General features: G+C 34.2%; 2 protein-coding genes across 3 annotated transcripts; one reads left to right on the forward strand and one right to left on the reverse strand.

Annotated features, from left to right (window-relative positions):
• The first annotated feature begins 3,887 nt into the window (after positions 1-3,887).
• LOC128161581 (protein KTI12 homolog) lies at positions 3,888-15,687 on the forward strand. The gene is made up of 9 exons (XM_052824896.1): positions 3,888-4,071; positions 4,594-4,645; positions 7,867-7,919; positions 13,626-13,681; positions 13,925-14,007; positions 14,295-14,454; positions 14,550-14,612; positions 14,967-15,035; positions 15,475-15,687. The coding sequence occupies exons 1-9, from the start codon at positions 3,921-3,923 to the stop codon at positions 15,616-15,618; spliced, it is 831 nt and encodes a 276-aa protein (XP_052680856.1). The 5' UTR covers positions 3,888-3,920; the 3' UTR covers positions 15,619-15,687.
• Positions 15,688-16,525: 838 nt separating this feature from the next.
• LOC128161301 (succinate--CoA ligase [GDP-forming] subunit beta, mitochondrial-like) lies at positions 16,526-25,765 on the reverse strand. Of its 2 annotated transcripts, none has more exons than XM_052824558.1 (11): positions 25,636-25,765; positions 23,116-23,263; positions 22,853-22,952; positions 21,367-21,457; positions 20,900-21,052; positions 20,490-20,579; positions 20,122-20,218; positions 19,744-19,905; positions 19,398-19,540; positions 17,276-17,396; positions 16,526-17,097 (listed from the first exon to the last, which is right to left on the reverse strand). In XM_052824558.1, exons 1-11 carry the CDS (start codon positions 25,744-25,746, stop codon positions 16,982-16,984), a joined length of 1,332 nt encoding a protein of 443 aa, XP_052680518.1. In that variant the 5' UTR covers positions 25,747-25,765; the 3' UTR covers positions 16,526-16,981. The 2 variants fall into 2 exon arrangements, with proteins under 2 accessions (XP_052680518.1, XP_052680519.1); XM_052824559.1 differs by having other exon boundaries at positions 23,116-23,260; positions 25,636-25,754.
• Positions 25,766-25,935: the final 170 nt, after the last annotated feature.

Raw genomic sequence — 25,935 nt, forward strand, 5'->3', positions numbered from 1 at the left:
CTGTCAGTCGTGGTTGTCAAATAGGAAAATTTGGGTTTTTTAACATAGTATTTCGAGATGCATTTTCTTTATTCTTTGGTGTCTGTTGGTGTGTGTATTGTTTTGTTATCCATTTCTTTGATTTTTTTTTGTTCTAAGATACATTTAACTCTGATTTTATGTAAACAATAGGAAAAAAGAAAAAAAAAACATAACAAATAAAAAAAAAATTAATTAAATAGAAAAAAAAGACAAAAAAAAAACACCAAACAAGCAAAAAAAATAATAAAAAAACAACCAGTGGCGTCGAAAGCAAATTGAAAGTGGGGGCTAGACTTATCAAAATTCTCCCGGTTCCGACGCCTATGACAACATACACAACCAAAGAAATTTAAATCAAAACAGGGGAAAAAATCAACGCTGGCTGTGATCCTTTATAGCTAATGTTCTGTATATAATGGCCGGGGATTAAAACTAATACTATATATAAGAATAAGTACATGTACCGCCGTAATTGTTGAAAAATATGCTTCTGGGGGCTGTCGCCTCCTGACTCCCTGCTTACAAAATTGTATCCCTAGCTACTCGCCCCTGAACCCCTATAATGTTATTCTTCTAACCCGAAGTTTTTGATTCTGGATTTATGTTTGATGTAATATATTGTAAATATATGGGTGTAATTGTATCATGAATTTTTATTGGAATGAACATATAATTGTGCCGGAGTTATTTGATTTTTAACAGTTTTATGGAATTGACTATCTATATAACAATTATTTGGAATAGAAAGGACCTTTTTCGATTTGTTTCATTTTTGATTTAGATGACAGTTTTTCCCGATTTTTGTTTGTAATAAGAAATAAAGGAGTTCAATAACATAATTTTTGTGTTTCAAATTTTATGTCAAAAGAAGTTAATTTTATATATTGAACCCAGTAACTGTATGTGTGTATGTAATATATGTTTGTATACTTTAGCGTTTGAATTTCCAGTATCGATATTTAAAAATCTAAAATTCTTAACATCGTGATGATTACATGAACCAAGGAATTCCCAGAAATATAAGACAACACATGTTCGAACGCAACACTTTTTTCTGTGTAGTCTCTGTATATTTCTTTCATAAATGTGTGTTTTTGTCCGCAAAAAGGGGGACGGTCCCTTTGATTCCCTAAGGTGTCAGTGCACTTGCACTTTTTCATGCGCGGATCCAGAAATTTTTTCCAGGGGGGGTCCGAAGGATAATTGTGTTTGCCAGGGGGGGTCCGAGGCATATTTTCGCGATAATTTTACTATGTAAATTTAATAAATTTTCATTTTCCAGGGGGGGTCGGGACCCCCCCGACCCCCCCCCCCCCCCCTCTAGATCCGCGCATGCTTTTTTGCTTGAATCACGTTTTGTAAAGTTCGTAAGGAAACCTATATTTCTGATGTCTTACAAAATAAGATAAGGTATACACGCCATATATGATCCCTCCTTATTTTGTGTTGAAGTGTTGAAATGTGAATGTATTCGAATTATACCTATTTAACTTCAACTTTTACTTTTTGTTCAATAACTCTATGCTCTATGGGATATTTACTGATTTTTCATGTATTTTTGATTCTTGATAATCTTTGGAATCGATCTTTGTAAAATTAAACATTATTTTTCCAGAAATAATTATTCGTAATATGCTTGTATATTTTGTTGATCATTATTTTGTTCTTTGTTATAAAAATAATAAACCCTTGAAACTACAACATCTTTTAAATTCTCTTTTAAAAAATAAAAAAAAAATGAACGAGGCATGCAAACATGTATAAAAAAATGATTACTGCAAGTACAAAATTTTGAATCCAAAGACATGAACAACTTGCTCCTCATGCAGCCTCCTTCTTACATGTACACATATCAACACAGAGGTACCAACAGTAGGTATCCGTTTGACTTTTTCGATTTTTCAGTGAACTATCCAAGCTTGTGGATCTCATCTCTCAGACATCTTATTAACTAGTAAGGTGCTTTTAAACTGTTAATTATAAACGTAGTGACAACGTTCATCATATAGACAATCATGCATCTTCTTTTATAAAGTGGCGGTATTGAACAAAATCCAGGTCTTTAGACAGTTGCGCAGCGCACAACCAAGATCCACATAATAGTTTTTTTTAAAGAGAAATCGATGTCATTTTAGTACATCTCAATTTTCAACTGTTCAAAGTGTAAGATTACTAGCTGTAATATAATTGACATTATACAAGCTGAATTTTACATCATAACATTGAATGAGACGTGGCTATACCACAATGACTGCATGACTTCGATGATTTGATAATTCCCTGGTTTTTCAAGAACAAATGAGACGCGATAGAGGTGACAATAGATATTGGGTGTGATGATATGTGTCACATTGGCGGATCCAGAGGGGAAGTTCCAGGGGTCGGAACCCCCCCCCCCTTTCTCTGGGACATATGAATTTTTTGGAAAACTAAATGCCTATTTAAAGGCAATTTTTCCCATTTATACTATAAATATTTTAATTATCTCAAATAAATGCTTTTAAAATTGCTCATTTAACGAATTTCTTATGCGGGTTATGTTATTTTTCTGGAATGCTAGCTACCTTCATACCTGAATACATGAAGCAAAAACGAAGCCTTTTTTTTTTGTTTCCAAGAATCGGAAATTACGTTACAAAAATACCGTGTAAGGGGTTTATATGTAAACCATTATGTAAATGCACAACTTTTCAAAACTTTCTTGAATATGATCTCATCTGTACTAGTGCCGGGTGATGTTGCGCACCCATTACAGAGGTCACATCAAGTTCCCTGGGACGACTATTGCTTGTGCCATTGTATTACACATGCATGTACAATCTATTCAACAGATAAAGTATCCCCATTTGTTGTCATATCCTATCATTTAGACCTTTATTTAAGAAGGCAATCGATAGAAATCAAAATCGATAAATAGTTCAGAATTAAAACATCAAAGACAAAAAAAAAAATTACCAAAAAATTCATATTTATAATAGCTTGTCGTAATAAGTCTGAATTATTTTTTTGTTTTTAGTATTTCTTTCTATTAAGCATAGACACACGTTCTCATTGCTGGAGAATTTTTTTCTAAGGCTAGAAATTATGCAAATCTTCCTTACCTAATCTAAAACGCTAAATAAATGCAGTGCACTCTTATATTAAAATAGGTATAAAATACATGTAGATATTGACGAGATAACTGTGAATTAAATTTACGCACGGAAAACGTTCAAAAGGCCTTGTTTATTGACAAATAATGAATTTTGCACGTATTGATTATCATCAATTGGAACCCCCCTTTTCCAAATTGCTGGATCCGCCTCTGTGTCATAGCAATCGCCACGGTCTGCATGCACAGAACCGACTTAAGTCACCCGAAGTTACCCGAGTAGAATGCATTTGAGTGGAATGTATTATATATATATATTAAAAGAAATTTCTTATATTGGAGCGTTCTACCCCCTCCTAATTCTGACGTAGATACATGTATATAGCGTATTCTATGGAGAAGGCTAATGTTATGTACATCATCACACCATGGAGGTGTCCCGACCTAAACCACCTTTACTTGCAGTGGCGTCGGAAGCAAATTGAAAGGGGGCTAGACTAATCATCATAAATCTTGACAAGCAAAAAAAAATTCCCAAATTATGAAATTCCTAATCCGTTGGGGGGGGTGGGGGGGGGGGAGGCAAAATCAGTTATATCACTATTTATATTTCATTCTTTTTAAAGTTTTAAGGTAAATTTAGGAACAATTACGTTTGCTGCGAGAAAAAAATGGTGGGTGGGGGGGGGGGGGGGGGGGCTGGCCCCTCCTTGATGTGTTTAAGTTTGCCCTGTTCCGACGCCTATGACTTGTACGAGTTATTTGTAAGCCATCGGAACACCTTTAGAGTTTTCACCACGTGCAAGTCATGCCGTTTGTTTTGGTTTGTGGATATCCATCAAGTGGAAAAAGTAAACGAACGGAGGATATCAGGAATTATTTAAGTGAAAAAACCGAAAGATTAGTCCATGTTATTAGCGATCACACACTGAAATTTGATAAGAACAAAGTATATGCAGGTAATTGGTGCTGTCCGAATTTTCTCGATGTCAATTTGAATGATAATTAACATGATCATTGAAGATTTACAGTATGCACATTCTTTATACCCAGTTTTTATATTTCATAGAGTTCATTTGGTCAACACACAGGTTTATTTACGAATAATTTTGACGTGAACTGTGACTTCAAAATATATAACTCATATATAAATAGAAGAATTGAATAATTGGCCATGTCTGCTTATTTCATACAATTTGCTAGCTGTTGCACATCTTCTTTAGTCAATGGTTTCTGATCCTCAACTCTCCTCGAAGTTTTTTTAGAAGAGATGCAGATCAGAAACCATTGACTTTGGAAGATGCAAACTTGTGTCTGACCAGTTGAGTTGACTCTGTTTGATTCATATGTAGAATGTTAAAAAAAAATTTCATTGTAACATGTGGCTTTAGATCAGATATTATGTACATTTTAAAATGATGGTGTTCATAAGAAATTCACTGATCCTGTTTTTATCTACATATACCAGTATTTAATTACAGATTCAATTGAGGAGAAAGAAATCAGGGGAAAGCTGAAGTCTGAAGTTCAGAGGTAATATTCTTTTGAAAAACCTCTCTACACTTCATAATAAAAAGTGATATTTCTAGGGTACAATTAAAGTGATACTCTCTTTAATGTCAATTGAAATAATTTGATATATTCATTGTATAGCATTTTTAATTTGAACTTTTCATAGAGGAATGCTTTATTTGCATGATCATTGTTTACTATTAATTTGAGTTAAAAGTTACTAGTATTGTTATTTCTTAATTTTCATCAGTAATTTTAGTTGCATTCTAATGATCAGTAATGGATAAATTATGGTATATCCCTTATTAAAAATGAACTCAATTATATATAAACTTATTATATAAACCTAAATGCAATTTGGTTTTCCATTTAATCCCTTTTTAGCTCACCTGAGCTGAAAGCTCAAGTGAGCTTTTCTGATCAAAATTTGCCTGTTGTCTGTCGGCATTGTCGTTGGCTTTGATGTAAACTTTTCACATTTTCATCCTCTTCTCAAGAACCACTGGGCAGATTTCAACCAAACTTGGCACAAAGCATCACTAGGTGAAGGGGATTCATGTTTGTTCAAATGAAGGGCCACACGCTCTTTCAAGGGGAGATTATTATGATATATTAAAAATTTGTTGGTATTTTTCAAAAATCTTCTTCTCAAAAACTGTAAGGCCAGAAAAGCTGTAACTTGTACTGAAGCATCCTCAGGTAGTGTAGATTCAAGTTTGTTCAAATCATGGTCCCCGGGGGTAGGGTGGGGCCACAATGGGGGGATGGATTTTTACATAAGAATGTATAGAGAAAATCTTTAAAAATCTTCTCTAAAAACTATTTGGCCAGAAAAGCTCAAATTGAAGTTGAAGCATCCTCAGGTAGTGTAGATTCAAGTTTGTTCAAATCATGGTCCCCGGGGGTAGGGTGGGGCGACAATGGGGCCTATAAAAAAAAATTGTGTGTTTAGGGTAACACTGATGAAAAAATTAGGTAGGTAGGAATTTTTTTTTATTTTATCATATTTTTTTCTGCATGAACCCTAAGAATGTTTGTTTGTGTCATATTTACAAACGGATTTTTTAAAAGAAATAATATAAAATTCACAATCGGATAAAAACAGACATCTAAAAATGGTAGGATAGGGGCATTTTTGTAGGTTAGGTCGGGTTACCCTAAACACACAACTTTTTTTTTTAGGCCTGGGGGGATGGATTTTTACATAAGAATGTATAGAGAAAATCTTTAAAAATCTTCTCAAAAGTTATTTGGACAGAAAAGCTTAAACTTGTGTGGAGGTATCCTCAGGTAGTGTAGATTCAATTTTCTTCAAATCATGGTCCCCAGGGGTAGGGTGGGGCCACAATGGTGGGGGGGGTTAAATCTTTACATTGGAATATATGAAGAAAAGCTTTAAAAATCTTCTTCTCAAAAACTATTTGGCCAGAAATGCTCAAATTGAAGTTGAAGCATCCTCAGATAGTGTAGATTCAAGTTTGTTCAAATTATGGTCCGTGGGGAATAGGGTGGGGCCACATGTACAATGGGGGATGAATTTTTACATATTAGGAATATATAGAGAAAATATTTAAAAATCTTCCTCTCAATAACTATTTGGCCAGAAAAGCTCAAATTGAAGTGGAAGCATCTTCAGATAGTGTAGATTCAAGTTTGTTCAAATCATGGTCCCCAGGGGTAGGGTGGTGTTACAATGGGGATTAAAATTTTACATAGGAGTATACTAGTATAGAGAAAATCTTTAAAAATCTTCTCAAAAAAATATTTGGCCAGAAAAGCTCAAATTGGAGTTGAAGCATCCTCAGATAGTGTTGATTCAAGTTTGTTCAAATTTTGGTCCCGGGGGTAGGGTGGGGCCACAATGGGGGGGGGGGGGGGGGGGGGTCAAACTTTAACAAAGGAATATATAGAGAAAGTCTTAAAAAATCTTCTTCTTAAAAACTGTTTGGCCTGAAAAGCTCAAATTGGAGTTGAAGCGTCCTCAGATAGTGTTGATTCAAGTTTGTTCAAATTTTGGTCCTGGGGAATAGGATGGGGCCACAATTGGGGGGGGGGGGGATTTTTAAATAGGAATATATAGAGAAAATCTTTAAAAATCTTCTTCTCAAAAACTATTTGGCCAGAGAAGCTCAAATTGGAGTTGAAGCATCCGCAGATAGTGTAGATTAAAGTTTGTTCAAATCATGGTCCCGGTGGTAGGGTGGGGCCACAATGGGGGATGCATTTATATAGAAAATCTTTAAAAATCTTCTTCTTAAAAACTGTGAGGCCAGAAAAGCTCAAACTTTTGTGGAGGCACCTTCAAATAGTGTAGATTCAAGTCTGTTTGAATCATGGTCCCCAGGGGTAGGGCGGGGTAACAATGGGGGGGGGATTTTTACATAAGAATATATTGAGAAAATCTTTAGAAATATTCTGGGAAAGTTTTAATCCAAAAAGCAGTAACTTGTGTGAAATCATGGGTTGTGCAGATTAAACTTTCAAATTGATCAAAACATGATTCCCTAGAGAAAAGTGGGGCCACAATGGGGGGGGGGGGGGGTTATATGGATATAGAAAAAAAAACCTTCTTACAGGTACAACAACAAAAGGGGCTTGGTATTTATCATAAAAATATGTGGATAAAAATCAGTAGATTTTTTTTTAAAAATTTGAGCCAGATCTACTGTACTTAGTTGTCAAGATATTTTGATACTGTAAAGCTAATTTGATCAGAGTTAGGGATATTGTTGCTCAGGTGAGCAATGTGGCCCCTGGGCCTCTTGTTATTGAGTGTTTTAGAGGGTTTTAATTTAGTAGCAAACATGCTTTTTCATTAGAAGTGTTATTGTGTACTAGGGATTAGGAGAGAAGAAACATCAGATTTAGTATTAAGTTATAAAAAGTCTTAATATAAGTAGATTTAATTTATGCGCTAATATCTGTGATGTAAATGCATATGTAATACTGTAGCATCAAATAGCGAGAATATAAAATTGCGAAAAACTGATTCTTCATTATATTTCTAATAGTTTACGTCTGTTCGAAAAATTGAAGTGGTATTTTTAAATCCACGAGATGTGCTTCTCGCGATTTTATGTGGATATTTTAATTTCTTGCATTTAATTAGGAATTAACAGTATCCATTTTTTACACTCAACAAATTTACCAGTACATACATGTACGGTACATTCTTTTATCATGATATTTGTTCTATATTTTTAAGTGACTTTTAAAAACAAAGCAAATTCATTGATCTTTAGATTACTGAACAAGGATGACATTGTCATACTAGATTCATTGAACTACATCAAAGGTAAGTAATCTTAGTTGATTAATACATTTTTTAAACATGCTTAAGTTAAGCATTTAAGTAATTAAAAAAGTTGAAAATGCAAGGCATATCCATGATGAATTTTAGTTAACTGTCTAAGGTTAAATTGCTGTGTACCTTTGTTACATTTGCAATAAACAATTTACTGTTCTGAAAAATTCTCCCACTGAGAGTTCAAAATAAAATGTGAGCAAAAAAATAAAATTCTTGTAAAAGAGTACCGGTGTCATATAATATTTTGAACCCCGCGATATATTGAACCCGGGTTCAAAATATCGCTGCGATTTATTGAACCCCCCCATAAAATATTGAACCCAGGTTCAATATTTTATGGCCGCGATATTTTGAACCCCCCTCTATTTTTCATTGCTATTGGAGAGGGGGTTCAATATATTATGGCCGCGATATTATGAACCCACCTCTATTTTTCATAGCTATTGGAGAGGGGGTTCAAAATATTATGGCAGCGATATATAGAACCCCATACTGTTTCCAATTTCCTTTGGAGGGGGGGGGTTCAAAATATTATGGCTGCGATATATTGAACCCCCTTCCTTTTTCCAATTCCCATTGGATTGGGGGTTCACAATATTATGGCCACGAATTGATCAGTAGAAACTCACTTTATTAAGGTACGCAACCTTTAGATTGGGCCAGTCCATTTGCAATTCCCAAATTGTGTTACATAACAGGGATACCATACAGGCTGATGTCAGCTATAAAGGGAGCCAATTAATGTTTACCTAGCTACCACCGGTGTGTATATGCAGTACACAGGTGTTAGCCCCCTTTTCTCCCACCTGGGGACTACCATTTAGAGTAACCTCCAAGGATACCCTATTTTCTTGGTAACAAAAAGAATCACCAAAAACAATATGATTTTCATTCATAATATGTTTTATTACAGACTGACAATAAAAGAACAAATATACCCCCCTCCCATCTACCCCCCCCCCCCAAAAATTGAATTCTGTATATGCTTGAAGAAAAGATTGGGGGGGGGGGGGGGTCAAAAGCAATAAAAGAAGGGGGGGCATTATTATTTATAATTAAATTTCACAGCCATTAAATTTTGAAACCCATAGATCTCCAATAGCCAGTGATAAGAAGGGTTTTCAATATATCGCAGCCATAATATTATGAACCCCCTCTCCAACAGGGATGGAGTAATCATAATCAGTAATCGTAATCAGCTGTAATCGATTACAGGTTGCTGAGTAATCATGAGTAATCATCCATTTTTCTGATTACAAGAAATCGTAATTTAATCGATTACTGTATGAAAAAGTCCTGTAATCATGATTAATTTTTGATTTCTTTTATGATTACAATGGTAAAGTTCAATAGGTTGAAATCATTATTCATTGGATCTTATATTTAGTAAATAAGGTTCAGTCTTAAAGTTGGCCAGTATTCCTTTATTGCCCTTGGGCATGTTTAAATTCATGTCCAGTCACGATACAATGAGTTTGCTATTCAACAGTCCTTGCTTTTAGGCGCATTAGAAAACAGTTCACATACTGTGCTTATTTAATTGGGAAAATTATTTAAGGTTCCTCGACACACCAAAATTTTATTTCATGGATCGATAGAGAATCTTTTTTGAAACATGATTCCACAAAACAGAGATCAATATTGGCTTTCAGTTATTTTATACGAATTTTTTTGTATTTTTTTAGTGAAATAGGAAAAACTGTTTTGCAGACAAACATTATATATTAGAGCTTAAAACTTGTTGTCAATTAATGTGTAATATAATTATAAATAAATTCATGCCAAAGATCGTTTGGTCAAGTGTTTAATTTTTTAATTAAAAAAAATATTTCTGAAAATCAAAATTGTAATTCTTTAATATCTTTTTAATCTATGGATAAAATTTTAAAAATAACATAAAGTCACATAAACTATTTACTAAACAATGATACTTTACAAAGAAATTGAAATGAAAATGCGGAATTTTGGAAAAATTGCTATTTATCAAATTTGAACCGATCCCGATTGAAAAAAAAATGATCCCGATCAGAATTATTTTAAAATTGAAATTTTACAAATAAACTGCAGTGTTTTTCTAAGTAATTGATATAAATTATAAAGTTAGTAAATGACGAAACCATTTTACAGCTTAACAACCTGAATTTTTGCAAAATTCTGATTCATTCTAACTTTATATGATTTCGTTCGGGATCAGTTTAATTACAATCGGGATCGGTTCGATTTTAAAATTTTCCATTTATACTTTAATTTCACTATTTGGTTTCAATTTCTTGTTGAAATATGATTATACAGCAATTGTTAAATGTGAGTAACAGTTTATCTGCAGTTTTTATCCATAGATTTAAAAAATATCTACAATCCTTTTTTTTCATTTTCATAAATATTTTTTTTACAAAAATATTTCAAAGTTTATCTGGCCGTTTTTGATATGTATTTATAGATAATTGTATTGTGCATTAATTGATAACAAATTTTTAGCACTAATATATCTTTTTCACAGCTAAAACGATGTTTCCGGTTTCTATAAAAAAAATACAAAAAAATTCATATAAAATAATCAGAGGCCGATATAGGTGTCATTTTTGAATAATCATTTCTCAAAGAGAATTCTTCATCGATCCATCAAATAATGCATTGGTGTGTCGAGCCACCTTAAAGGGTCACTTTTAGTTGGACTTTGTTTAGAGAAAGATGTCTGCTGTACAACATTTTGAGTTTTCTGATGATCAACCGTCATCGGGTATTGTGAAAGCCAAATGTAGGTACTGTTCTGCATACATATCGGGGAATGCAAAAACTACTTCAAATAGTAAATAATGCAACAAATTACATTGATACCAGAATAAAGAGTCCTGTCAAAAAATGCACTGTTTTTGTTAATATAACATCTAAACTATGAAAAACTGAAAAACAAATAATGTAATCTAAAGTAATCACAAGTAATCATGATTACAATGAGGAAAAGTAATCTAAAGTAATTGATTACTTTTAAAGATGGATGTAATTAGCCTGTAATCAATAACTTTTAAAACCCAAAGTAATTGTAATTTAATTGATTACTTTTGAAAGTAATCGACCCCATCCCTGCTCTCCAATAGGAATTGGAAATAGGTATGGGGTTCAAAATATCGCTGCCATAATATTTTGAACCCCCTCTCCAAAGGGAATTAGAAATAAGTAGGGGGTTCAATATATTGCAGCCATAATATTTTGAACCCCCTCTCCAAAGGGAATGTTTGAACCCCTTCTCCAATAGCAATGAAAAATTGAGGGGGGTTCAATATATCGCAGCCATAATATTTTGAACCCCTTCTCCAATAGCAAAAAAAAATTGAGGGGGATTCAAAATATCGCGGCCATAATATTTTGAACCCCCTCTCCAAAGGAAATTGGACACAGTAGGGGGTTCAATATATTGCTGCCATAATATTTTGAACCCCCTCTCCAATTGGAATTGGAAATAGGAAGGGGGGTTCAAAATATTGCAGCCATAATATTTTGAACCCCCTCTCCAAAAGCAATAAAAAATGGAGGGGGGTTCAAAATATCGCAGCCATTATATTTTGAACCCCCTCTCCAAAGGGAATTGGAAACAATAATATTTTGAACCCCCTCTCCAATAGCAAAAAAAATGGAGGGGGGTTCAAAATATCGCGGCCATAATATTTTGAAATCCCTTTCCAATGGGAATTGGAAATAGGTAGGGGGTTCAAAATATCGCAACCATAATATTTTGAACCCCCTCTCCAAAGGGAATTGGAAACAATAATATTTTGAACCCCCTCTCCAATGGGAATTGGAAACAATAATATTTTGAACCCCCTCTCCAATGGGAATTGGAAACAATAATATTTTGAACCCCCTCTCCAATGGGAATTGGAAACAATAATATTTTGAACCCCCTCTCCAATAGCAATAAAAAATAGAGGGGGATTCCAAATATCGCGGCCATAATATTTTGAACCCCCTCTCCAAAGGGAATTGGAAATAGGTAGGGGGTTCAATATATTGCAGCCATAATATTTTGAACCCCCTCTCCAAAGGGAATTGGAAATAGGTAGGGGGTTCAAAATATCGCAGCCATAATATTTTGAACCCCCTCTCCAATGGGAATTGGAAATAGGTAGGGGGTTCAAAATATCGCAGCCATAATATTTTGAACCCCCTCTCCAAAGGAAATTGGAAACAGTAGGGGGTTCAATATATTGCTGCCATAATATTTTGAACCCCCTCTCCAATGGGAATTGGAAATAGGTAGGGGGTTCAAAATATCGCAGCCATAATATTTTGAACCCCCTCTCCAAAGGGAATTGGAAACAATAATATTTTGAACCCCCTCTCCAATAGCAAAAAAATGGAGGGGGGTTCAAAATATCGCGTCCATAATATTTTGAAATCCCTCTCCAATGGGAATTGGAAATAGGTAGGGGGTTCAAAATATCGCGGCCATTATATTTTGAACCCCCTCTCCAATAGCAATAAAGAATGGAGGGGGGTTCAAAATATCGCAGCCATAATATTTTGAACCCCCTCTCCAATGGGAATTGGGAATAGGTAGGGGGTTCAATATATCGCAGCCATAATATTTTGAACCCCCTCTCCAAAGGGAATTGGAAACAAAAATATTTTGAACACCCTCTCCAATAGCAAAAAAAATGGAGGGGGGTTCAAAATATCGCGGCCATAATATTTTGAAATCCCTCTCCAATGGGAATTGGAAATAGGTAGGGGGTTCAAAATATCGCGGCCATAATATTTTGAACCCCCTCTGCAATAGCAATAAAGAATGGAGGGGGGTTCAAAATATCGCGGCCATAATATTTTGAAATCCCTCTCCAATGGGAATTGGAAATAGGTAGGGGGTTCAAAATATCGCGGCCATAATATTTTGAACCCCCTCTCCAAAGGGAATTGGAAACAATAATATTTTGAACCCCCTCTCCAATGGGAATTGGAAATAGGTAGGGGGTTCAATATATTGCAGCCATAATATTTTGAACCCCCTCTCCAATAGGAATTGGAAATAGGTAGGGGGTTCAATATATTGCAGCCATAATATTTTGAACCCCCTCACCAAAGGGAATATTTGAACCCCTTCTCCAATAGCAATGAAAAATTGAGGGGGGTTCAAAATATCGCAGCCATAATATTTTGAACCCCCTCTCCAATGGGAATTGGAAATAGGTAGGGGGTTCAAAATATCGCAGCCATAATATTTTGAACCCCCTCTCCAAAGGAAATTGGAAACAGTAGGGGGTTCAATATATTGCTGCCATAATATTTTGAACCCCCTCTCCAATGGGAATTGGAAATAGGTAGGGGGTTCAATATATCGCAGCCATAATATTTTGAACCCCCTCTCCAAAGGGAATTGGAAATAGGTAGGGGGTTCAATATATCGCGGCCATAATATTTTGAACCCCCTCTCCAAGAGCAATGAAAATTCGAGAGGGTTTCAAAATATCGCGGCCATAATATTTTGAACCCGGGGTTCAATATTTTATGGGGGGGTTCAATATATCGCAGCGATATTTTGAACCCGGGTTCATAATATCGCATAATATATTGAACCCTGGTTCAATATTTCGCGGTATCAAAATATTATATGACACCGGTATTCAGGAATTCAACACACTTTATAGTAATGAAATCTGTCTCTCACTATTTTATTTGATATTTTTTGTTTATTTTCAGGATTTCGCTATGAGCTATACTGCATAACTAAGGCCTGTAAAACTCCTCAATGTGTGGTAAGTAATAGAAAGTCTCGTGGATACTAACCATTCAAAGCAATCTTAAAATTCATGTTTTAGTCAAAATCTACCCAACTGTACAGAGTGTATTTCCCAATTTTTTCCTTTTAATGTCTTTAAAGATAACAAACATTTAGGAACCGGTGTGTCATTGTTATTCTGTGGAAAGTACAACTGATGTTACAATACAATATGGACTACATGTCACATATCATAAAATAGACAATCTTTTTCTTGCAGATATTTTGTGCTGTAGGTAAAGAAAAGGCAGCAGAATGGAACAGTAGAAGAGAACCAGAGACAGACAGATACTTAGACAAAACGTAGGTCTATTTATAGAAGCAGAGACAGACAGATACACAGACAAAACGTAGGTCTATATATAGAAGCAGAGACAGACAGATACACAGACAAAACGTAGGTCTATATATAGAAGCAGAGACAGACAGATACACAGACAAAATGTAGGTCTATATATAGAACTAGAGGCAGATAGATATGCAGATAAAAATGTAGGACAATAAATAGTTTACTTAATAGGATGGACATACATTGAGTTGTTCACCAATCTCTATACATTCATTTATTTAAGTTTGTCATTTTCTCTCAGTCTAGAAGAGCTGATGATGAGGTTTGAGGAACCTAACTCCAATCAACGGTGGGACAGCCCGCTGTTTGTGATACACCCTGAGGATGAGCTTCCCTACGATCAGATCTCAGACGCTCTCTTCAACCGGAAACCACCACCTCCCAATATGGCAACGCAAAATGTAATACATGTATTACAATAAAATCAGCTATAAGTATTTTAAAAAAATGATAAAACATAGTTCCAAATGTATATCTAAATCTAAATATTTTGCAGCAACCACTTTCCTCCACTAATTTCTTATATGAGTTGGACAGAGTAACACAGGAAACTGTTTCGGTAAGCATGTAACAACATTGAAACAATTTTGACTGTTAAAAGTCTTTGTTTAATATAAAATAACCTTTCTATTCTGACAAAACCCCCAGCTTAACACAAAATCAGCAAAATTATTTCGGGCAGTTTTCATTGCAAGGGTAGTACTGATAAGATAAATGTAATGGGAATTTAATATTGATGGGCCAGATCAGGATTTAAACTCAGCCCTCTGAATCTCTAGAAAGGAGCTCTTTTAACTGAGCAATCTGATGCCAGCGATCCATTCGGTCTGACCATCGCATATGTAAGCCCATTAGTTCATTTATTTAGCTATTATTGTGTTATGGCTCTGCTGATATTCTGTTTATTTTCCAGACAATTATGGAGTCCCAGAAGCACAGTGTGGCTGGAGATGAGATTACTGTTCCTGGTGCTACAGAAAAAGTATCCTTTCTTAAAATGAAACATTCTCTATGTGTTTTTATTTCCAAGTGTATCAGTCTTATTCTTCTTGGAAGAAAATAAATACATGTACTGGAAACACTTTTATCATTAAGAGTGGATTGAATAAATTTTTTAACATCAACCATTCAGACAAAGTCTCAAGGTTGAAATTTCTCAAATTTTTAATATATGTTGCATTAATTTTAAAACATTAGAATCTAAAGGTGATCAATAACAAGATGAATTTAAAAAATATTGTTGTGAAATTATGCACAAGATCAATCATCTTTGCCAGCCAAGGGTGTTTGGTCCACGCCGCTCCACATAAGATCTCCCAAATGTTTAAGGGGGTTATGAAAATTAAATGAAGTGGACCAAATACCCTTGGCTAGTTAAAATGGAGAAAAATGAATACAACTCTCCTTATCTGACTTATCAGATTCGTCTCATACGCCCTGTGACCCTGGCCGAGCTACAGCGACATCGGCGACAATTTATTACGTACACCAAAATGCACCCTGTGGAGGACCTTTCTCGAATTCCCAACATGTTTGTGCAATATATAAACAACTCATTGACTTGACCGTGTCAGTTTATTAAATTTTTGTTGATATTGATTTTATTTATGCAGCAATAAAATATGGAATGTTAATTTTGAGAGTTGGTAGTAATATGAAGGATTGTACGCAAGTGGTATTGATAAATCAGCATTTGGAATAGATGGTTTAATTTTCAGTAGAGAAATTCTTTCAAGGTTTCACTGAAAAGAGATTTCTCAATAAGAATCATGTTTCTAGAATATGTACAATGTATGTCATCTCCAACCGGCATGTGTTTGATGTTATTGTTAAACTTTCATGTTAAATACTGAAATCTGATTGGTTAAGACGCAGTTAATAATATTTACTATTACCCTCAGCGTTAGCAACGCACTTGGCAACGGGTAAAATTAAAAAATGTTACATGCGCGAAAATTATGCGTGTACGGTTCGCTGTAGAATTCACGTTATTCCTATATAAAAGCAGTAAAATTTTCTTAAAAATTTTAAAAAAGACATTCAGTATAACAAAATAAATAGTGCCTGTTTGGGAGGATAACAGTTGAAATTGACACCCCTCGAAAACCATTGTCAACCTCCGCTTCGCGTCGGTTGACAATGGTTTTCTCGGGGTGTCAATTTCAACTGTTACCCTCCCAAACAGGCACTATTTATATACTAGTACTTTGATAGCAGGTGATATTTAAAGTTCATGTTAGCAATTGATAGTACATGTATGAAGGCACTTGAATATAGCCTATTATTTACTTGCTAAAACTTTATGGTATGTAGACCAATAGAAGCACATGCATCATTTTGGTTGGCCTTTTGTTTAGGAAACAATATTTAAAAAAAAGAAGAATTCCCTCAACATCGAAGGATAAAATTAATAATAAATGTTATTTTTTAGCCTTCATTGGTTCCCCTAATATAAATAAGCAGCAGCAAATCAATATTTATACGGCTTTATTAGGAATACATGTATATCACAAATTGTTATCATCTCTGAGTGGAACAATTCATAAATATATATGAATCACAAATACATGTACATGTTAGAACACAGGCAAAAGTGCCTTTGTTCCAATACTGTATATATAAAATAATCTGCACGTGTAACAAACCATAATTGCTGTCATTTGTATAATTAATATGTTGATCGATGAGTTTCTAGCAAATGAATGAACTAAACTGTCCAGCAAATCTACTTTGAAAAAAAATTATGTCTCTAATTGCCCACACTAATAAAATCTGAATCACCATTGGTTGGAATTATATTTCATAATTTTGTTAACAATCATAATTGTATAAAGCATATCCTGTAGTATCAAGTACACAACCCTCCTGGATGCCCGGGTGTCATTGACCAGTAATTGGAAGCATGCATGTTAACGTCTTTTATCACAATTAAGCTGTGGCTGCTTTTTGCACACACAGACGTGCAGCGTCATTGAATCCTTCAGCCACAGTGATTTTTAATCCACTGTCTGCCAAGATTTGTTTAGCTTCATCCACATTGTTACCTGCAAACAGAAATAATTTTTAATTAAACAAGACTTTATGCAGACTACTTGAGCAGGGGTTTATATAGAGTCATCAAAAGTAACTCTCTCCCTATATATGTAAGCTGTAAATTTTCAGCTAATTAACAACGTTATTATCTAAGAAAATTAGATAAGAGAGTGTAAATAAGCTGCTTGCCTTCCAATCGCACCACCAGGGGGAGATCTAGATGCAGCTTCTTGCTCGCTTTAATAATCCCTGTGGCAACAGTAGCACAGTTGACAATGCCTCCAAATATATTTACCAAGATTGTCTTCACCTAAGTTAGAGAAAAAAATTCCACAAATATTGCACCTGTGCATTGGATCATTTTTAGATATTTTTCCAATTTTTATTTGGCTATTATTCAAAATGTGGGATACAGGGATTTTTGTGGACATTCTAAAGTGTGTTGTGATGTGATTTCATGAAATACCGGTAATATTAGAGACTGGTATTCATAATTTATCATGGGATGAATATTTGTTGGTGAGCAAGGGAATCTTATATCACCAAAAACTAAGACACCACAAATTCTAATGAATCCACAATATATAACAAATGGTACATTGTACATTTAAAAGGTACATGTGTACTAGTATTGGGTAAAAGGGGCCCCTTTTGCAACATATGAAATCCAGAAGTTCAAAGATGGCTACCAGAGAAGTATTTGGACCTGTTTGGACCTGCATTATTTTGCCAATGATCTGGCTTAATTCTTGTTTGGTTTCTTGTCTCCATTCAAAGTTGTATTACATGTACCTAAAGCTAGCATTTCAAGCAGAATTAACATTCATTTGCCAAAAAAGAAGTTATATGTACAGTACACCTTAGTCCAATAACTCAATACCATATGATTTGTTTTTATCAATTCAATGATGCTTTAAAACATTTAAAAAAGAAAACAAAAGCAACAATTGATAAACACATATGCGTAAATAAAATGATAAAATGTTCGTGGACAGGTGAAACCAATACACATTTTGTACAAATATGTTTAAAACTTTACTGAAATATCTTTCTCCTACAAGGTTTTTAAAATCTTAATGATAAAAACAAAATGCAAGTTGATCAAATATCTTCTAATATGAACATCTCAGCATACTAGTAGGCGAAAATGTAACAAAGCATGAACAAACAAAATACTTTTCAAGAATCCATGAATCAGCACCCCAAACACTGAACCCACAAAGAAACATGTTTTTGGAATGTTTAATGACTCTGTGTGTTCCGAATATAACTTACATCATTTTTACATGTATACCAAATGCAATATGTACTGATAAATGTATATTGATGCTGCAATAGACCTAAAGCTTAGTAACTACTTAAAGATACAGAAACCTGGCTAAATCAACATGTTCTGTCCAACCTTTCAACAGTACTGAATTTTACAATATAAATTCCAAATTTTATGTTATTAAGTTGCATTATACTAATACGTAAATCTGTTTGACAACTTTTTATGACATACTATTAACTCTTGTATTTTATGTAAATATATGATGCTTTCATAATTAACATTTACAATCCTAAAAATTACATGATGCTTAAGATACCATTTTTATTTTTAATCAATTTATATAGGACAATCAACTTGCACAATACAGTTGTAAAAATATAAGCAAAAGGAATGCTGTTGTAATTTTAATTGCCATCAATATTAAGAACACATGCTGTACAATGCCTTTCAATTGTAACGTGAGGTAAATTTATGCTTCTCAGTGACCATGTCAACATAGTTTTAAGGGTGTGTAAGGGTTCCAGAGAAATAAAATTTCTTTTCCTGATGTTTCTTGGTCTGCAAAACGAGCCAAGTAAAATCAACGGGAACCTGCAAATAAGGCAGCCCCAACTCTTGGTAACACACCATTCATTCATATAACTTGTCAAAGCCAATCTTCAAAAATGCCGATCAGCAACTCACCTTAATGCCCTAGACAGTAAATACTAAAACTTGTAATCAAAGAAACAACAAGAAACAAACAAGGCCAGTTTTGCCTGATTTTTAACTGACATCGTCCATGTAGGACATAAATAAACTGTAATTCCTTCAGCTACACGTGTTCAGCTACACCAGTAGAATGGTAGACCCACAAGAGGTGCACACCAATATGCTCCTATTTTCAAAAGGGGCATACAAAGATTGCACTCAATCTAAAGTATTGATATACAGACTCTAAAAAAATAGCGACATTAAAAGAAAACTATTTCCAATAGAACATATCCAAAGAACAATACTACAAAAAGTCATGAATGGACTACCTTACTAGCAACTTACATGTTTGTCCCCCATGAGGAGGAAGAAAGCATCATGGACTTGCTGTTCTGATACACCCCCTCCGACATCCAGGAAGTTAGCTGGTTCACCCCCATGGAGCTTGATGATGTCCATGGTAGCCATGGCAAGACCAGCACCATTCACTGTGAGAAAACACGCAAACATATAACTGTACTGAAAACAGAGTTCAGACAAGGAGTTCAAAATGAAACACTTCTCTAAACTTTTGTATATGCTCAAAAAGCTGAAAAACAAAACGATTAATCTTTCTTATTTTAATCTGAAAATGCAGTAAAAAATTAGATTTATCATGAATTTAAATAATCATGACGAATATATAACAAACCGAGACATCCTATGCTTCCCTCCAGGGCAATGTAGTTCAGCTTCAGTCGACTAGCTTCGATTTCCCTGGGGTCAGTCTCTGCCATGTCATCCATAGCAAACACCTCCTTCTGTCTGAATGATGCATTGTCATCAAAGTTGATCTTGGCATCAAAACAAACAACTGAAAGACAAGAATGACAGTCTTAGATCATGTGTTGAAAGATCTGCTTTAGTAGGAGCATTGAATTATTAAAATTTTGTTGGAAATGTCAAGCAACACATTGAATCATTGAACTTTTCAAGCTTAATATTTGCAATAATCACATGTACATTAGACATTGGTAGTGTATACATGTTTGTGTACAATGCACAATGTATCTAAACCTTTCATTCGTACCTCTACCATCTGGAGTTTCTCCAAAAGGATTGATCTCAACCTGTGTTGCATCCACCTTTATGAAGAGTTCATATAGTCTCCTAATCTGGTCAGCAGCCTAACAAAGTGTGAAGTGATAGGTATAAGTGCATTGTGATATGTATAAACACATTTTAGTCTAGTAACACCTATTAAGTAACCAAAGAATGACCCAAATATTAAACATCTGTACTTTTTAACTATTAGTACCAATTATACGTAAAGCCAAAAGGTAAATGCATGTACAGGTAAAATTATTACAATAAACCATATCAATAATATGTCAACTATATGTACATAAAAATGCCAATAGCATAAAAAAAAGTCCAGTACTCCATGTATTGTATTACCTTCTGCATGTTGCTTCCCTGGAATCCTAGTTTTTCTGCTACAGACAGACATTGTTTTTCTGTTACACCTGTCACAATGTCCACAGGTTCCTGTGAAGAAATTAAGACATTCAGAAATGTCACTGCAGTTAATTGTAGCATATGAATTGATTATTCTTCAAACATATCATTTCTATTTCCTTATTAAAGGATTATCAGGTACATGTAGACATATTTAATTTTCATTTCATTATAGAAAAAAAGAGTTCCATTTTCCATTAAAAAACAGCACATCAACCTGTATACTGAATATCGTGTTCACAAAATTTAAACAACAAAATTCATGTGCTTTTAAATTTCTTTTCTTGCCTTTTTATTCCATGGTTATTATTTCTGAAAAATAATTGCATGAGACAATACAAATATTTGACCTTTATGATGGAGTCTGGGTCAGTTGCTGCCGTTTCTTCGATGTCCATCCCGCCATGTTTGCTGCCTATGATCACAGGTCCTGCATGTGATCTGTCCAGTACAATAGCGAAGTACGTCTCCCTGGCAATATCCAAAGCCTCGGCCACCATTACCTTTCATCATGAAATTCATTGAAATCAAATTGATAATGATTGAATAAATGATATTACGTATATTTGCAACAATGTCATTACTGTTATAATTTTCCGACATTTACACTATCACTGTGATAAAATTAAAATGAATTTAACACTCTGCCACATCACTCTTAAAACCACATGAGTAAACTTCAATTTGATGATTCATATACGAAAAAATATGTATGTACATTTAATACTTGAAATTTTTTCTGATGCACAATACATTTAATTGAACTTACTATGGAATGAGTTTTACTTGTAATGTTTTAAACTAACAGATATGATACCTTCGATACTATGACACCATCCCCATGGGTCTGCTTTGTCTTAAGTTTTTGTCCCAGCATACTTGACACCAGATTCTCTACCTCATTTGGACTGGAAATAATGCAATAAAGTTTGACATGTACAAGTATTTACACAGTTTAGTATGTAGAAATATCTGTACAACAAATCATTTGATTTTTTTCTTTACTGTTATGATCTTGTATTCATGGTAAAGCTGACCTTCCTTCATCTTCGCTAGCCAAGGGTTTACAATCCGGAGGAGTGGATTGTAAACCCTTATTTAGCAAAGATGACTCTGAATCTCAAATTTAAGACAGTCAGACCCATGATGACTAAATTTTAATGGAAAGTAGGACACATGCATATGGCAAAATGTAAGTTAAACTTATTTTATTACTCTGTGAGCATATCAATTAAAATTTCTATGTTCTGTAAATTTTAGGAATACAAAAATCACTTCTTGATCCAAAATCTTAACAAGTGATATTCAGACTGGTCCTTTGACATTTCTCATCTACATTGATATACTGTAGATTCCTACCGTACATCGTAATTAAATGTGTGGAATTAATATCTGCATATTTTGATAAAATCTTATTGATATTGATATACATGTACTGGTACATGTACTGTAGATTCCTACCGTACATTGTAATTAAATGTGAGGAATTGTAACCAGATAGCCGTATATATATGAAATATAATTTTATGATTGTATTCTGCTTTACGTTAATTAGTCATTAGCTTGTTATGCACTCGATACGAAATAAGTGTATAGTGAACAATGTTAAAGGTCATTGACCGAGAGGGACAACTTCGTAGTTAGAACTTGTGGTGTTAGCGGAATGACCAGGAAGAATAAAACTCTCGATGATGATTGGACTTTGGAAAGCGGTCAACGGATGCAAGACTCTTAATTGTAATTAACCTTTAACAATGGACTTCGTTATAAGTCACTTATGAACTGTGACCCGAAAGGATGTTCTAACAATTGATTATTTTATTTTACTGATTGATATACTTATGATTTGATTAATAATTAGGAGATTGATTTTGGATTGATAGCAGATTGATTATATATTGCTTTTATACCACTATACGATTACAGTGCTTAATAAATATCATAAAACTCCAACTGACTTATGATTTCAAAAGTCTAAAGAATAACAACAGAAGGATCACAGAATTAATATCTGCATATTTTAAAATTTATTATTAGTCAAGAGCTATTAACTAACTGTCTGGTGCTACATGTAGTAAAAATGTTGCAGCATACTTAAAAATATACAAGCACAGTTCCTTATTTTTGTAATCCATGGAAAGTTCATTAATGATTTCTCAATTGAGAGACATTGTGTATTCTCTTTAAAAATGTACTAAAAGCCCTGACTTTTTATGCCATATAATTTCTGTATTTCGACACAACAAAACTCTATCAATTCACTGAAGTAGATATTTATGTTACTACGCTTTAGAATTTCTTACTTTTTGGTAAGATGGACTCCACCCTTGAAGCCATTAGAGAAAACACCTTTCCCTCTTCCTCCAGCCAATATCTGTGCTTTTATTACATATTCGTCCACCTCTACAAGAACAATATATACATGTATGTATAACCAGTAATAAAATTGGGATCAAGACAACAAACAAAAGCATGAAATGTTAAAGTATTTCAAAAATATGATTTAAATGATTATAAGAACAAACTTTTACGGCACCAAGAAAAAATACTGGTAAAGAATAATTACTGAGGTTTTTGGCTGCTGACTTTGCTTCATCAAGTGAACTGCAAACAACAAACTTCTGAACAGACACTCCACTGTCGGTCATCAGCTTCTTGCTTTGGTACTCTTGTAAACTCAGACATCTCGCAGGGATTAACAGCAAGTTTTTCTGCTGAAATCAGGAGTTCTTACAGTGAACAAATGCATCCCAAACATGTTTTAAAGTATGATAATAAATTTCTTAAGAGATCCATTCTCCATAGCTCTGATGTAATGCAATGTTTGTTGAACCAGCTAATACAATGTACAAATCTTCTTTTACGACAAGAGAAGCAAATAATAGCGAGCGCAGCTCGCCGGCGCGCAGCGCCGGCGAGCGAAGCGAGCTCTAAGAACCAGTGTGCGCGGGAAAAAGAACGAGCTAAACCTACAGTTCATCAAACAAAATTTTTTGTCTACGTCCCATAATGCTCTCTAATGTTTTCACCCGTGGTGCTATGCCAAAAATGGCCGACTTTTAACTCGTAATTTACGGTGACTTAAAGTTTGAAGACACGTTTTAAGTACCGCATATGCTTTGGCGAGACTCAAAAGATTTGTTACATGCTTCCATACCTCCGTATTGAGTCGAGAAACGAAAACAAAGACGAACAAAGTCATGGATGACGTCACAGTGCACTCGCGCTATATTTCCCGCGATAAATTTAGAGGTGGATCAAACATCTGTAATGAGTGTACTGGCTATTTCAGTATAGACTGCGATACCTGCCTCATTGACATATGATTTTTTTAAAAAAATTTTAATATAGAGATTTTATGTATATATATTAGCAAGAGCCATACTTTACTGTCATATCGATCCATTTTTAAGCTAATTGTGCATGCATGCACAGTAGGCAGGTAAGTATGTGAGTAGGGAGGAAATAAACAATAGGATATTTTGAACTAAATAAAAAGGAATAAAATGAAAAAATAAACATTTAAAAAAAATATGTAGATATTGCATATAGTCAGACCATCAAATTTTAAAGTGGGAAATTACACACCTACAAACAGGAACCGCTCTCTCTCTCTCTCTCTCTCTCTCTCTCTCTCTCTCTCTCTCTCTCGATCGATCGATATTGCATATAGTCAGACCATCAAATTTAAAAGTGGGAAATTACACACCTACAAACAGGAACCTCTCTCTCTCTCTCTCTCTCTCTCTCTCTCTCTCTCTCTCTCTCTCTCTCTCTCTCGATCGATCGATCGATATTGCATATAGTCAGACCATCAAATTTAAAAGTGGGAAATTACACACCTACAAACAGGAACCGCTCTCTCTCTCTCTCTCTCTCTCTCTCTCTCTCTCTCTCTCTCTCTCGGGGTAGGGGGTTGCGCTGTATGTATCATAACCATTAAAATTAGTACCTTTGGCATATATATTGTAGAGCAATACTCTCTCAAAAATTCTTTGACATTCGTTGATACCTAAATAAAACTATAAGTTGACAATGATGCAAGGTATGTGTAATTCTTGCTGCGCTCGCCAGAACGGTAGCACCGTAAAACATATTAGAATAATTAAGGCAATGAACACAAGTAGGGTTCAATACAAGAACCTTCTATATGAAAACAATGCCCTACCGATTGATATACTGTAGAGTCCTACCTTACATTGTAATTGAATGTGACAGAGGAATTAATATCTGCATATTTTGAAATCTTGATTTTATTTTTCTGACAGTTTTGAACTTAAGAAAATTATAATAAAAAACTGGTGTGCACGATTTTATACTTTGGATTCAAAATATGATGCAAAACAGTGGAGTCGTAGAATTATTAAGTAAAATAAGGAATTTACAGAAGGGTGTTACCAACTGTCATGTAGCATCATACTTAGCCCTTTTATAGAATAGAACATTTTTTTCTAATTTAGAACCCAGAACAGAAAGTACGAAATTAATACAATATAAATTATAAAGATATGAGGAATGGAAAAGTTGCTTTAAAGAATGATTAATTTCCTTTAAATATCTAAAAATATTTTGTATTTTGTTCATAAACTGTATCGGAACAATTGTAAAAAATATATACACTATATTTTACTGGATTGTGCAAAACATGCGCGATGAAAAATTAAGTCAGTCATCCTAATTAAATGACGTGCTTTAAGACGAAACATTGGACTGGTGCATATTGTTAATTTATTAGTCTTAGACTCTTCGCTCAACATCTGCATGCATGTACTATGAAATAAAAAAAAAAAAGAATTAACAAAACAAGTTATTGATATTCCTCCATAATCAAGAATGTTATGACATTAAAATGTTGATCTTTATGTAGATTTTACACACACAAAGCCTTAAAACAAACATTAAATATCATACATAATAAACGTCAATACTTTAAATACATGTACAAGGTCATGGGTTATCAGCTGATGATAAGCGGCTTGACAGTACATCATGGCATTTGTGCAATAAACACTGGGAAAAGAGCTGATAACATGCAACCAATTTGTGTCTCGACATATCTTAATGGATAGTTAGTTCATCAACCTACTTTTATTTCCTTAAAGTTCTGTAAAATGTTACCAAATTTTGACAGTTTTCGAGAAGTCCGTAACATGCTCATGGGCGCAGACATTTTTCTGTGTGATGTGTAAAACGTCATCGATTTATGCCGGGAACGACTTTTCCCGTTAGTTTCAATTTGTAAAAATAATTTTGAACGGATATCATATTGAAGTGCTAGAAAGTAGTTTTGCAAAAATTGTCATTTAATTAAACTGTGAAAAAATGTTTGTAAAATTTCGAATATAAAGGATAGATTTTTGATAGAGGATTCAATCCTTTAAATTGA

The sequence above is a fragment of the Crassostrea angulata genome, chromosome 8, assembly GCF_025612915.1.
Source record: "Crassostrea angulata isolate pt1a10 chromosome 8, ASM2561291v2, whole genome shotgun sequence".
NCBI lineage: Eukaryota > Metazoa > Mollusca > Bivalvia > Ostreida > Ostreidae > Magallana > Magallana angulata.

What these genes read in the sequence shown, in the direction of transcription:
- LOC128161581 (XM_052824896.1), top strand. Translation starts at nt 3,921, where the DNA reads ATGCCGTTTGTTTTGGTTTGTGGATATCCATCAAGTGGAAAAAGTAAA. An exon ending in TAAGAACAAAGTATATGCAG is followed by an intron (nt 4,072 to 4,593) that starts GTAATTGGTGCT and finishes ATTTAATTACAG; the next exon opens with ATTCAATTGAGGAGAAAGAA. An exon ending in TTCATTGAACTACATCAAAG is followed by an intron (nt 7,920 to 13,625) that starts GTAAGTAATCTT and finishes GTTTATTTTCAG; the next exon opens with GATTTCGCTATGAGCTATAC.
- LOC128161301 (XM_052824558.1), bottom strand. Translation starts at nt 25,746, where the DNA reads ATGACGTTTTACACATCACACAGAAAAATGTCTGCGCCCATGAGCATG. An exon ending in AGAACTTTAAGGAAATAAAA is followed by an intron (nt 23,264 to 25,635) that starts GTAGGTTGATGA and finishes TCCTGATTTCAG; the next exon opens with CAGAAAAACTTGCTGTTAAT. An exon ending in GTCAGCAGCCAAAAACCTCA is followed by an intron (nt 22,953 to 23,115) that starts GTAATTATTCTT and finishes TTGTTCTTGTAG; the next exon opens with AGGTGGACGAATATGTAATA.